Source organism: Paramisgurnus dabryanus, chromosome 19 (assembly GCF_030506205.2).
Source record: "Paramisgurnus dabryanus chromosome 19, PD_genome_1.1, whole genome shotgun sequence".
NCBI classification, from domain to species: domain Eukaryota; kingdom Metazoa; phylum Chordata; class Actinopteri; order Cypriniformes; family Cobitidae; genus Paramisgurnus; species Paramisgurnus dabryanus.
Genome location: NC_133355.1, coordinates 8,926,374 through 8,938,312, shown reverse-complemented (window position 1 = coordinate 8,938,312; position 11,939 = coordinate 8,926,374). Strand labels below are relative to the sequence as shown.

Below are 11,939 nucleotides of genomic sequence, written 5' to 3'. Positions count from 1 at the left end.
CCTATACCAGAACAAGCCTTAAAGAGTAGCCAATCATACTAAGGTCATATTAGTACACATGTTGAATGGCTTTGCAAAGTATCACGTTCCACTCTCAGTTAGGGAGCACCATCTGATACTGTCTTGTTTATACAGGTGCTGCAGCTCCCCCTTGTGTTTGTTAGAGAGATGTGCAATCATTGCGGTGATCTGAAATCATCGCGATGAGGTCAAGCAATCGCAATGAAATGAAATGATTATTTAATCATTGTGACAGCCCTAGGCTATCCTGTCATGGCCAAAGTGGCCATTTCCGTATCCCTCGTTTCAGACATGAAGACCAGCCAAAAATCACCAAACAAAACATAGAGGCCATCTGTATCTCCTGTACCCCCATCTCTAGTGTGACAGCAATGCCGGCCTTATGTCAGGGCTCCAGACTGCCACCAAAATTTGAGAGTGTGCCACTGAATTTTACATCCAGTCGTACACATGTGCGACCAGTACATTTGACCACTTTTTTGTGATGTGACACTGAATTTGAAACAGCACATTGTGCTTTCTGCATCTATCATTAAAGTATTTATTAGTAATACAGTGGAAATTTAGTAGAAATGTGAATATTTGGTAAGCATATTGATTTACAGTGTGTGCCCCTAAATTTTCTGGTTGTGCCCCTAAAATTTTCAGTTGGGGGCCACAGTGCTCCTAGTGAAAAAAGTAAGTCTGGAGCCCTGTATGTGATTCTTTTAAACCCCTGTCCTGGGGCAGTCGTAGCCTAGTGGTTAGAGGTTTACCATCATCCTCCACGCTTCCTTACTTGTTTTGTGTCTGTAATCACCCTCACCTGCCAGCAATCCCAATTATCATCTTCATTCAATATAAGCTCACTCTGTTTTCCCAATTGTTGTAAATAGTCATCGTTATGTTTCCTTCCTTGTGAGATTATTTTACATCCTGATCTCCGACTCCGCCTGCATATATCCTCTGACGATAGTAAATTAATATTGCCAACTCGCAAAACATTGTACTTTTTGTTAACATGAATGTATGTGAACTGTCATTTGTAAAAATCTAAACTCATGGGCTTATTTCATTTACATCTCAGTTAGTTGGTAATACTTGGTGTTTAAGGAATCGAATTAACAGCTGGTTAATGTAAAAAAGAAAAAATATATTTATCATAATTGTCACTACTACGAATAGTGTGTTGAAAAGTATGGCACCACTGGCAAAGGGCTGTGAAGATTAAAGAATGTCGATGTGCACTCAACTACCTACTAAAAGTAGTTTAAAAGTTTATATACAATTGCTGGGCTACAACTTGACAAAAAGGTGAACTTTGTAAGAAAGAAGTACATGTGAAAACTGTGTATAGTTAAATGCTGAAAAGGACAAACTGAAAATAAAGTATTTTTTGTCAAAACATTCTCATTTATGATCTTATTTGCAGATTGTTACTCTGTTAAAGAGCACCTATGATCCGATTCACGATTTTTCATTTCCTTGGCTGTGTAAGTGTGTTTTAGTACATGTTAATGATATGCAAAAGGTACAAACCCCAAAATTAACAATGACTCAATTTATCATTTCCAACGCAAATCTCTTTTCTTGGACTACAAACACACAGATTAGACAACAGTTTACTTCCTGGGATTGGTATTGTAGAAAAAAAATGACATTATCATAATTCCTCCTGCTTCGGACTCACAGCCTGTAAGTTAACTCCCGTTAGCATTGGATTGTGACCAAATCTTTCAAACATGGTAAGGAGCATCACATTTCCAGGTGAAGTCAGAGGTATTCAGGCCAATCACAATGTACAGATTAGCTGGCCAATCAGTGACACGGTGCTTTTCAAATCGATGAGTTTTGTACAAAATCGTTGTGTTTCAGGAAGCGAGTGAAATCTGGAGCTACAAAAATGTACGGCATGTGGAAAATAATGTGTTTTTAACCATAAACCACGCGAACACATTGTATTATACCAAATACACAAATAACGTTGGTTTTTAGCAATGAAATAGGTGCCCTTAAATATTTTACTTTTTTGCGTAAAAAATTTAAACTGTGAACATATTTTATATTCTATCAATTCACTGAAAACATTCTTCGCTTTATTCGTGATCTTGCCTAGGGCCCAACAACCCTACAAGCCAACTTTGTTTTAATTCCTGTTATTATTTAATCTGGCATTATTATGAATTTAAGCCATACTCATTAAAAATGAATGAATTCCCAGTGTGTCCTAGTCAACCTTGTGTGTGCGTGCGTGCGTGTGTGTATTGTAGATTAAATGCACTGTAAGTTGTTTGGATAAAAGTATCTGCCAAATGCATTAATGTTGTGTAGCCTAATGCAATATATACTTTTATAAAGTGCGTATATATGTACAGTACATGTGGATTGCTACTTTAGTTTGTCTAGATTGTTTTATTTCAATGCCAACCTTACATATTATAGGTAACATACTAAATGCATGACAGAGTCTGTTATAATAGGAAAGGAACTGATCATCCCAAAAACAGCCTTTCTTTGCTAGTCCATGAATCTTTTTTACTCGTTACATTTGTTGATTGTGTGAGTCTCCGTTGAGTCATTAGTGGATATTTCTCTCATTGATTTGGTGCTGTGTGAGCTCAGCAGTCATTACAGTGATGCTGTTACCACAGCGACCGATCTGCACTTTGCTGATGTTTCTTATTGGCTGCGCCGCTTCTGTTTGCTTATGTCTGTGCAAATGCAGCCAAAATTACACTTATGCTAACCTATATGTCTCCATAAGATGTGTTCAAATTGGCGCAGCGTTATTTTTTATTGCATTTAAGACGATATCTTTATAATGTGATTTCCTCACAGTGGACAGCCATTTTGCATTGCTTTAAGATAAAACTACATTAATCACTACAATAATGAGTGTGTTGGGAAATGCAATGACTTGAAAGTTATATTATTTAATATTATGCACAGATAATGCTGCGTATTAATGCCTCACTTCGGATTTTGATGATGCTGATAAAAGCATACACCCATGTGCCTCTCCTCCCTTTCCTACAGCTAAAATCCCAAATCTGTGACTGAGGAAGTGTAGCTACATTGTGCAGCACCGCAGTGCTGTCCCGTTAACGTTACCGTGAGGAGCGGGAGGGGTGGGTGAGTGAGCGAGCAAGAGAGATAGAGAGAGTGAGAGAGAGACATTCACAGAGACCGATCGTGATCTCTCGCTCTCAAACCCTCCTCTCTTCACTCACATAGACTTTCAAGCGGACACGAAAGGACTGTAATATTTTTTTTGTCCTGATTGTTTTAATCTGTATATTTGAGACGCGTGTCGTCATGCTCATGTCGCTTGATTTACTGCGTTTTACTGCCGTCTAACAAAAGTTAAATGCTGCCGTTTTGAATAAGTCGCCATCGCACTGCGCAATATAAATACGTTTTCACAGGAGGACATTTTATTCGCATCCAGTGTGAAAAAACTGAGGAAAGGTCTTTGCACGACAGCAAACGGAGAGGATTTGTGTTACGAGGCTTAAGTCGCGTGAAGCTCTTTCGGTAATGCAGCACTTTTTGTGATGACGCGGTTTATGGTCGCTTCATGCTGTCACCTTTTATCAGCATGGGAATATTATGTGTTATTTAATAATATCGATTTTAGGACAAGAAACTGTTATTTTCTTTGTGCGGACTGTGTGGTGCAATATTGGAAGTTTGGCTTTTGACTACTAATCTCTCTCTCTCTCTCTCTCTCCTCTCTCTCTCTCTCTCTCTCTCTCTCTCTCTCTCTCTCTCTCTCTCTCTCTCTCCCTCTCTTTGCACCCTTTTGACGACGATCTTTTTTATTAAGCAACTGCCAACAAAATGTGAGTATTTCCAGTATTTATAATCCAGTTACGTTGGTATATTTAAAAGCCGAAGTTTTAAAAGTATGATATTTCATCTTCTGTATTTACTTAGTGTTTTTAAATAACTTTTTATTTTGCAATTACTAGGGAAATGATTATGCATGTGCCATATGTTATATTTACCAGCTGGATGTACGTACCTATTTAAATTTTTAAGACAGCTTGTTAATAGCACCGCAGCAGCATCGCTTTACAGCTGATACAACATAAATTGCGTTGATTCTAGTGTTCATCTGCGCCATCTATCGGAATGTAGGTGCAATTGCACCGATAATTTTCCAGCATCCATCCATCTTCAGCATCCATAAATTCCAATCTTTCATATAATATGCTCTTGTAAAATTCCTAGATGCAGTAGGGGTTTTAAACATTTCACAGTAAATATTAAAAGGATACTATAGTATTTACTGCATTTTATCACTTAACTAGTTAATACTGCAGAATACTAAAAATAAACAAAGTGTAATAATAAATATACCACATTATACTAATGTATTATAGAAAATGCTGAAGCATACTACTGCATTTTATCATGTTAAAAGTATGTGACATGTAGCGTGACATATGACAAATATAGCATTACATTGCAAATTTTAGTTGATGATGTCTTATTCATCATTTTTATTCAAGGTTTTTAAAGAGCTTTGACTACAGTACGTCATGGCCTGCTGCATTGGGATGAGCAATCCTAATTCAAATCTTTTCTCTGCATAGATCATGATGTCTGCCTTTAGAAATAAATGGACAGGCTTTCTGATATTGCATTTCAGTGCATTGAAAACTTTAAGGGCCCTTAAAAACTCAAGCCTTCTCACATCATGGACAAACACTTGTTATGTCTTCCCTCAGGTCTGCACCTGATGCCAGTGCGACCCCCGGAGCCCCTGGGGCTCCAGAGGGTGAGGGAGGCCCTGCCGGACCTCCCAACCTCACCAGCAATCGCCGTCTTCAACAGACACAGGCCCAAGTAGATGAGGTATAAACAAAGTGTGTCAATGCAAATATGATATTAAATATATGACTGGACTTTATATATCAGTAGCCTGTTGATAACTGTATTTTATTTAACAACCAGAGTTACTTTAAGTTAGTCATTGTATTAGTATTAGTCTCCAACTCTGTGAATCAGCAAGTTAATATCAGAAATAATACATTATTTAAATCATGTAATCAAATATGGCTTAAATTGTATCACAGCTGCGAGTTACAGACTTTATTGGATTCCTAAAATTTCACATAATATCCAGTAGCATGTCCACAGGGAGCCAGGGGACTTCGATGGGGACATAAAGAAATTTTGTGTCTAGGCCACTTTCAGTTTCGTATTCATCGGTGATGTCATATAAGTGATGATTCATTGCTGAGTCAGGGTCCTAATACTGATACCCAATTTTGTAAATGTGTTCAGGTGGTGGACATCATGCGTGTGAATGTGGACAAGGTTCTAGAAAGAGATCAGAAGCTGTCAGAACTGGACGACCGGGCAGATGCGCTGCAGGCCGGAGCATCGCAGTTTGAGAGCAGCGCTGCTAAACTGAAAAACAAATATTGGTGGAAGAACATGAAGGTGCGTACTGCGAATATATACAGTATAGTGCGGCTACAAGGGCCTTGATTTATGTAGTACAGCTAAAGTAGTCCAGATGAATGGCCTGATATCACCTAATGGGGATGGTGCAATCGACCAATCAGAATCAAGTATTCCAGAGAGCCATGCAGAGATCTGAGTTTGATTTGGTTTAAGCTCATATTCCCTAAAAATGTTTAGATTTAAATATATCTATTGATTTTAATTCAATAAATTTACTAGAATAAATAGCCTGTGGTAACTGTATTGGCTGTAATAGTGCTTCCTTTGGTGATGTTACATGGTCAGCATGAAGACAACTAATGCAGTAACATTCTCATTTGGATATAACCCGAAGACAGCCTATCCCATAAATCACAGCGTTGGCTAGCATTGGAGATATATTAGGCAAGTTGCAGCTCTGACGCAATCTTATGTACTGCGGTAGCGGAGCGGTCCAGCTACACCCCAGGCATACAGAAGATTTACATTACAGCAAATTTTAAGTTACTGTATTTTTTAATTATTAGTTGCTAGTAATATTTTAATTCTTATTATTCATATACAGCATTCATTTAGATTCACGGCTTTAAAATTAATTATTTGGAGTATTATAAGATTAAACCACAGATATATACTTCGGATTGTAATTTGAGTTATAGAAAAAATATCTTGCTTAAAGGGATAGTTCACTTTAAAATGAAAATTCTGTGATCATTTACTCATCCTCATGTTGTTCTAAACCTGTATGAATTTATTTTTTCTGATGAACACAAAAGAAGATATTTTGAGAAATGATGGTAAACACACAGCAGTAAGTGACCATAGACTTCCATAGTAGGAATAAAAATGATGGAATTTAATGGGTACTGTCAACTGTGTGCTAACCATCATTTATCAAAATATTTCTTAGTCATTATCACAAAACTTCCAAAATATTTTTTTCCTACTATGGAAGTCTATGGTCACTTACTGCTGTGTGTTTACCATCATTTCTCAAAATATCTTCTTTTGTGTTCTTTAGAAAAAAGAAATTCATACAGGTTTAGAACAACATGAGGATGAGTAAATCATGACAGAATTTTTATTTTAAAGTGAACTATCCCTTTAAATGCAAAAACGCTTTAAATGTGTTGTGGACATTTTGTACGAGTCTGCAATGTCTCCTCTGGCCCTTGTCAGCCTCACTTCACATATTACATTTTTATCTCTCCACCCAACTATCTGTCAATCCATCCTTCAGAGTTAATTTATAAACTCCCCCACTTTCTCCTTTCTGCTGGACAGAATTTAAATTTATTACTCCCTTCCACCCCCACCCCAGATGGCTGAACAGCTGCCTGTCCAATCGAATCTCTATTCTGGGTTGGGGGAGGGTCTCTTAGTCCCAATCTGGATTACAGCATTGCTGGATTAAAACCCAGATGTGATGTAACCCTCTCTAATCATTCTCATTCGTTCTCCATCATATGTGACATTACATTTTTAGATATGTACTCCATTTCTGTTACCAGCACACACTTCTTTAAATGATGTTGGAATTATGGTTTGTGAAATCCAAGGTTGATTTCAGTCTTTGATTTCACATGGATTTCAATCTTTGACATGACCTTATTCAGTCAATATTAAAGATTTTAAGGTTATGTTTTCACAGAATGTTCTTTGGATGGTTTTATGTCACAAAAAATTACTTTAGCTGAGACTGGGTCACAAACTGTAGGTAGTTATAATAGAAAAGAAAAAATATTTTTTCAGGATTCATTTTGAAATTTAATTAATCTTTTATTTAATTTATCTTGAAGATACAATGAAGTCAATATAGTATCAATAAAGAACGAGTCTGAGTTACTCTTCTTCATTGACCTAAAAATACAGAAACTGACACGTAAATAAAAAAAGTAAGATTAAATTATAATCTTTGAATTGTAACAAAATAAGTTAAAAAATTTATCAAATAACATTAATTATTTTGAGAAACTATTAAATTGCAATTTACGCAAATGAAAATGTATCGCTTTTTCATATCATATATAAATTGTGTTTTGACTAGGCCTATTGTTTTTTACACATGTGACCCTGAACCACAATGCCAGTCATACAGTATTTTTTTTTAAACTGAGATTTATACATTATATGAAAGCTGAATAGAAAAAATAATTTATAAACTCATTCCCTGCCAGCCATTTTTTTTTTTTGATTTTTCACAAAAGTTTCACAAAATGCCTTCCAGAAAAATTTTCTTCTAAAAATATATAAACATAACAAATATATCAAATGAAAGAACAGACCCTCTGCTTTCAAACAAATAATAAACAAACAAACAAAACGGGAAAAAAACTTACATCCAATCTATTTTTTTCTCTGCTTATAAACTCTTAAATATGGGTATTTTTCTTTAAAAAATAAATTTTTAGCAAAAAGCTGACATAATTGCTTTTTTGAAGGAATTTTGTTAGAGATCATAATTTAAATTAGTAAATAATGTTTTGGCTTCAGTTTTTTCATAAATTGGGTAATTCTAGTGGATAATCGCGGTATTGCAGATCTTTACAAAATTAAGAAAATAGAATTTAAAATTATCCAAATGTAGTCCTTAGCAACACATATTACTAATGATAAATGCATTTTTTATATATTTAAATTAGAAAATTTACTAAATATCTTCATGGAACATGACCATTACTTACAAAAAATTATCATTTTGACCCATGCAATATAATGTTGGCTATGCAATTTATGACATGTTTTGTGGTCAAGAGTCACATAACACAAATAAAAAAAGTATCTGTATTCTGTTATATATTCTTGAAATGCACATATCTGCAAGTATTTTCCATAAGGTGATGGATTTTCTTTTCTTTCTTTACAGATGATGATCATAATGGGCATTATTGGGGTCATCATGATTGGTGTCGTTTTCAGTGAGTACCCACATACTGTGATGTCACTTTAATTCTACGTAATACAGTATATGCAATAGTATATACACTTTTAAAATAGAGGTGCTTCACAATGCCATAGAAAAATAATTTCTGGCTGAATGGTTTTATAAAGAAACTTTAACATACAAAGTACCTTTCTGTTTCACAAAAGGTTCTTTGTGGTGACATTTTTTAAATAATCTTTGACTGAATGATTCTTTAAAGGGACACTCCACTTTAAAAAAAATATATATATATTCTCACTATACCTAGTGTTAAATATTTCATGGAATCCATTCAGCCGATCTCTGGGTCTGGATGTACCACTTTTAGCATAGCTTAGCATAAGCCATTGAATCTGATTCTCAGTGCCCGGAAATAGTCCCCTGCTATTGAAAGTTACTAAGGGGACTATTTTCGGCTGCTGCGTAATATCATTGCGCCTCCTGCAGCCATGTTACAGCAGCAAAGTCCTTGATTATTACGCCTGAATGAGAGTATAGTTCCTAGCCATATCAGCCTAGAAAATCACAACTTTAATTTTCCATCGGTCTTAGTACATGATACAACTATAGAAGAGTCAAGTTTTAAATCAGAAAAATATTGAAACTCTTTGGTCATTTTTGAGCGCGATGCTAATGGTCTAATCAGATTCAATGGTTTATGCTAAGCTATGCTAAAAGTGGAAACGCCAGATCCAGAGATGAGCTGAATCAACCCAGTCTCACCCCATGGCGTCAATATTTGACGACACTTGACCATGCGTCAATATGTTGACGCGGAGGGTATACCTTTCGCGTCATTTTTTGACGAACTGGGGACTTCAATACTATTAAGTCCGTTGCATTCTCTTTCCTATTTTCTTACCATTTTCGCGTCGGTTTAGGGTTAGATTTACATAATGACATCCCTACCCAAACCTAACTCTAACCCCAACGCCAGGTGACAACTGTTTAATTTCGCGTACCTAACTCTAACCCCAACGCCAGGTGACAACTGTTTAATTTCGCGTACACGGTTTAATTTTGCGTAATCTAACCCTAAACCGACGCGAAAATGGTAAGAAAATAGGAAAGAGAATGCAACGGACGTAATAGTATTGAAGTCCCCAGTTCGTCAAAAAATGACGCGAAAGGTATACCCTCCGCGTCAACATATTGACGCATGGTCAAGTGTCGTCAAATATTGACGCCATGGGGTGAGACTGTGTTAGCTGAATGGATTCCAAAATGGTAAAAATCAAAGATTTAACTCTAGGGGAGCAGGGAAATTAGCATATTTTCAAAAAAGTGGAGTGTCCCTTTAAAAAAAAAAAAAATGATTCTTCTATGACATCACTGTTTAGAACTTTTTAAGCACCTTTATTTCTAAGAGTGTATATAGTGCAATATATAATGAGGAACTCTTAAAATCTGTAAAATAGGTTACCATATCTAAATACAGGAAAATATTTGTGATTTTACTTTCTCTTTGTCAACAGTGTACTTCTACTACTAAGCATCTCTTGGGACACACAAGGACAGGAGACTCTGGCAGCAGAGCTCGAGCTTTGTGTGAACTCAACTCCACCCCTCCATCTCTCCCCACCAATACCTTTCATTCGATTCACAGTGTGTGTGTATGCAGTCGTTGACGCAGTGCCTCTCCCTCCTATTGTCCATCACTGCTTTCCATTGCAACTCTTGACTGCTTCGCACCAGTGCCCGAGCGTACTCAAGAAACTCTTGGTTTGGAAAATCTGTGGTTTGGGATTTGTCTCGGTCCTTATCAAAACAAAATGGGTGTGATGCAATAATCTAGATCTGGAGCACGGGTCCAAATGATCTCGTTTAATACTAAACAGATGGAAAATTTACGCATTTATGCACCAATGCCAAAGCTTATTATTTTTCCCACAGTGGTCCTGCAAGAATTTTCATTTGAAGAAAATTGATATTTCTTTCATTGGTTGCATACAAAAATAATCTTTCCCATTTAGGTTTTAAGAAAACAACGTTATTTACATGATGGACCTTAAAACCTGAAGTGCAGGCCAGTCATCATGTGTAATAAATAATGTGACAACGTGTACTACACATTGTGAATCCAAAGGTTAAGTGTAAAGGTTGCTACTTTGTATGTAGTGACTGTTATTAACAGATGTCAACCAAAAGATCAGCAAAATCACAAAGGAAAAAAATAAGACATGGTGCAAAATGAAGAAAGCATCTAATATAATCAGTTGCCACAGTATTAAAAATGCACTAAAGCTTTGGTATTTTGTGACACAATGACCCATGTTAAGCAACTATTATAGTAAGTTATACGCAATGCAAAAACTGCAAGGAATTTGGTCCCATGATATCTTTGCAATGACTGAATATGAATCAGAAAGACTCGTTTAAATGTATTTGAGTATTTGTAAATATTTAGCGTGGGAGCAGGTACCCCATCAGCACTGGAGTTAACAAATGTTCAGGGATGCACCACTGCATGTGTTTGTGTTAAATATGCATTAAATGGGCACTTTAACAACCATCATCATAGTGATTCTAAGTTTAATGACAGATATGGACATATTGTCCAGCACCTAAAGAAAGCAAATTTGCTCTTTTTGTTGTGTTCCACGAGGAAATTAATGCAAGATCGTGTGTGTGCGCGCAGAAACCCCCGCATTAATTCAATTTGCCAATCTAATCGAATGGCAGTGAATGTCATTTTCCTGTTAGATTCCTGAATGCATTCGGGAATGTAGTGTTTTATGCAAGCTATTTGTAAATATGTGCTGCAGAAATGCATAAAATAACAGCTGTCCCTGAGCATTCTGAGCCGAGCTGCTAACTTCTGTGGTTTATTAAAGCATGTCTGCTTGCCCACCATGTGCTAATTCTAATAAAGTGATTATGCTCTTACTTGCCATTTTCTCTTTGTATTTCAATTTGGGTGTGGTTGTGTGTGACCAAGGCTGCGACAAAAATTTATCAATCATTTTGAAATTCTTTGTGATTTTATGTTTTACATGGTTATTAATAAGTACATATATGACAATCTGAGCCCCCCCAACCGTCTACATCTGTCTTTGTGTTTGATTTTGAAGTTACGTTGACTTGCACATTGAGGTAGAGAGCAAATTTGAAATAAATATTTTACAAACGATAATTTTAAAACCATATCTTAGGATTGTTAGCATATGTTAAAAAAAATAAAATTATTAATAAAATTATTAGTGGAAAATTTTATGCATCTTTATTTGAGCTCAAAGCATATCAGATCCTGCGACCCCCTGTATACTCTGGCGCCCCCTGAGCCCAGTTATGGAAATGGTGTGCCTCATAATACATCTTAAAAAAGTGAAGCCACTGGATTTGTTCGCCCTCTGGTGGCTGGCTGCAGTACAAGTCATAAACCCCGCCCTCTCAATACAAACGAACGGGACTCGGGACAAAAAAATATATTATATATAAATAATAAAAATTAAAAATAATTTTCCAAAAGATTGGTTTTTACCGAGCCTCTAAGGTGACATTGGAGTAAAAAAAATCTAAAGTGAAACTTTTGCGTGTGCACATGAAACTAAACACGACAGTT

General features: G+C 36.1%; 1 protein-coding gene across 1 annotated transcript; it reads left to right on the top strand.

The window, feature by feature from the left end:
• Window positions 1-3,163: 3,163 nt before the first annotated feature.
• On the top strand, window positions 3,164-11,263 carry vamp1a (vesicle associated membrane protein 1a). Its single transcript, XM_065287899.1, has 6 exons — window positions 3,164-3,534; window positions 3,827-3,842; window positions 4,734-4,860; window positions 5,293-5,451; window positions 8,321-8,372; window positions 9,853-11,263. Coding segments are annotated over exons 2-6 (357 nt in total). The 5' UTR covers window positions 3,164-3,534; window positions 3,827-3,840; the 3' UTR covers window positions 9,870-11,263.
• The last annotated feature ends 676 nt before the right edge of the window (window positions 11,264-11,939 follow it).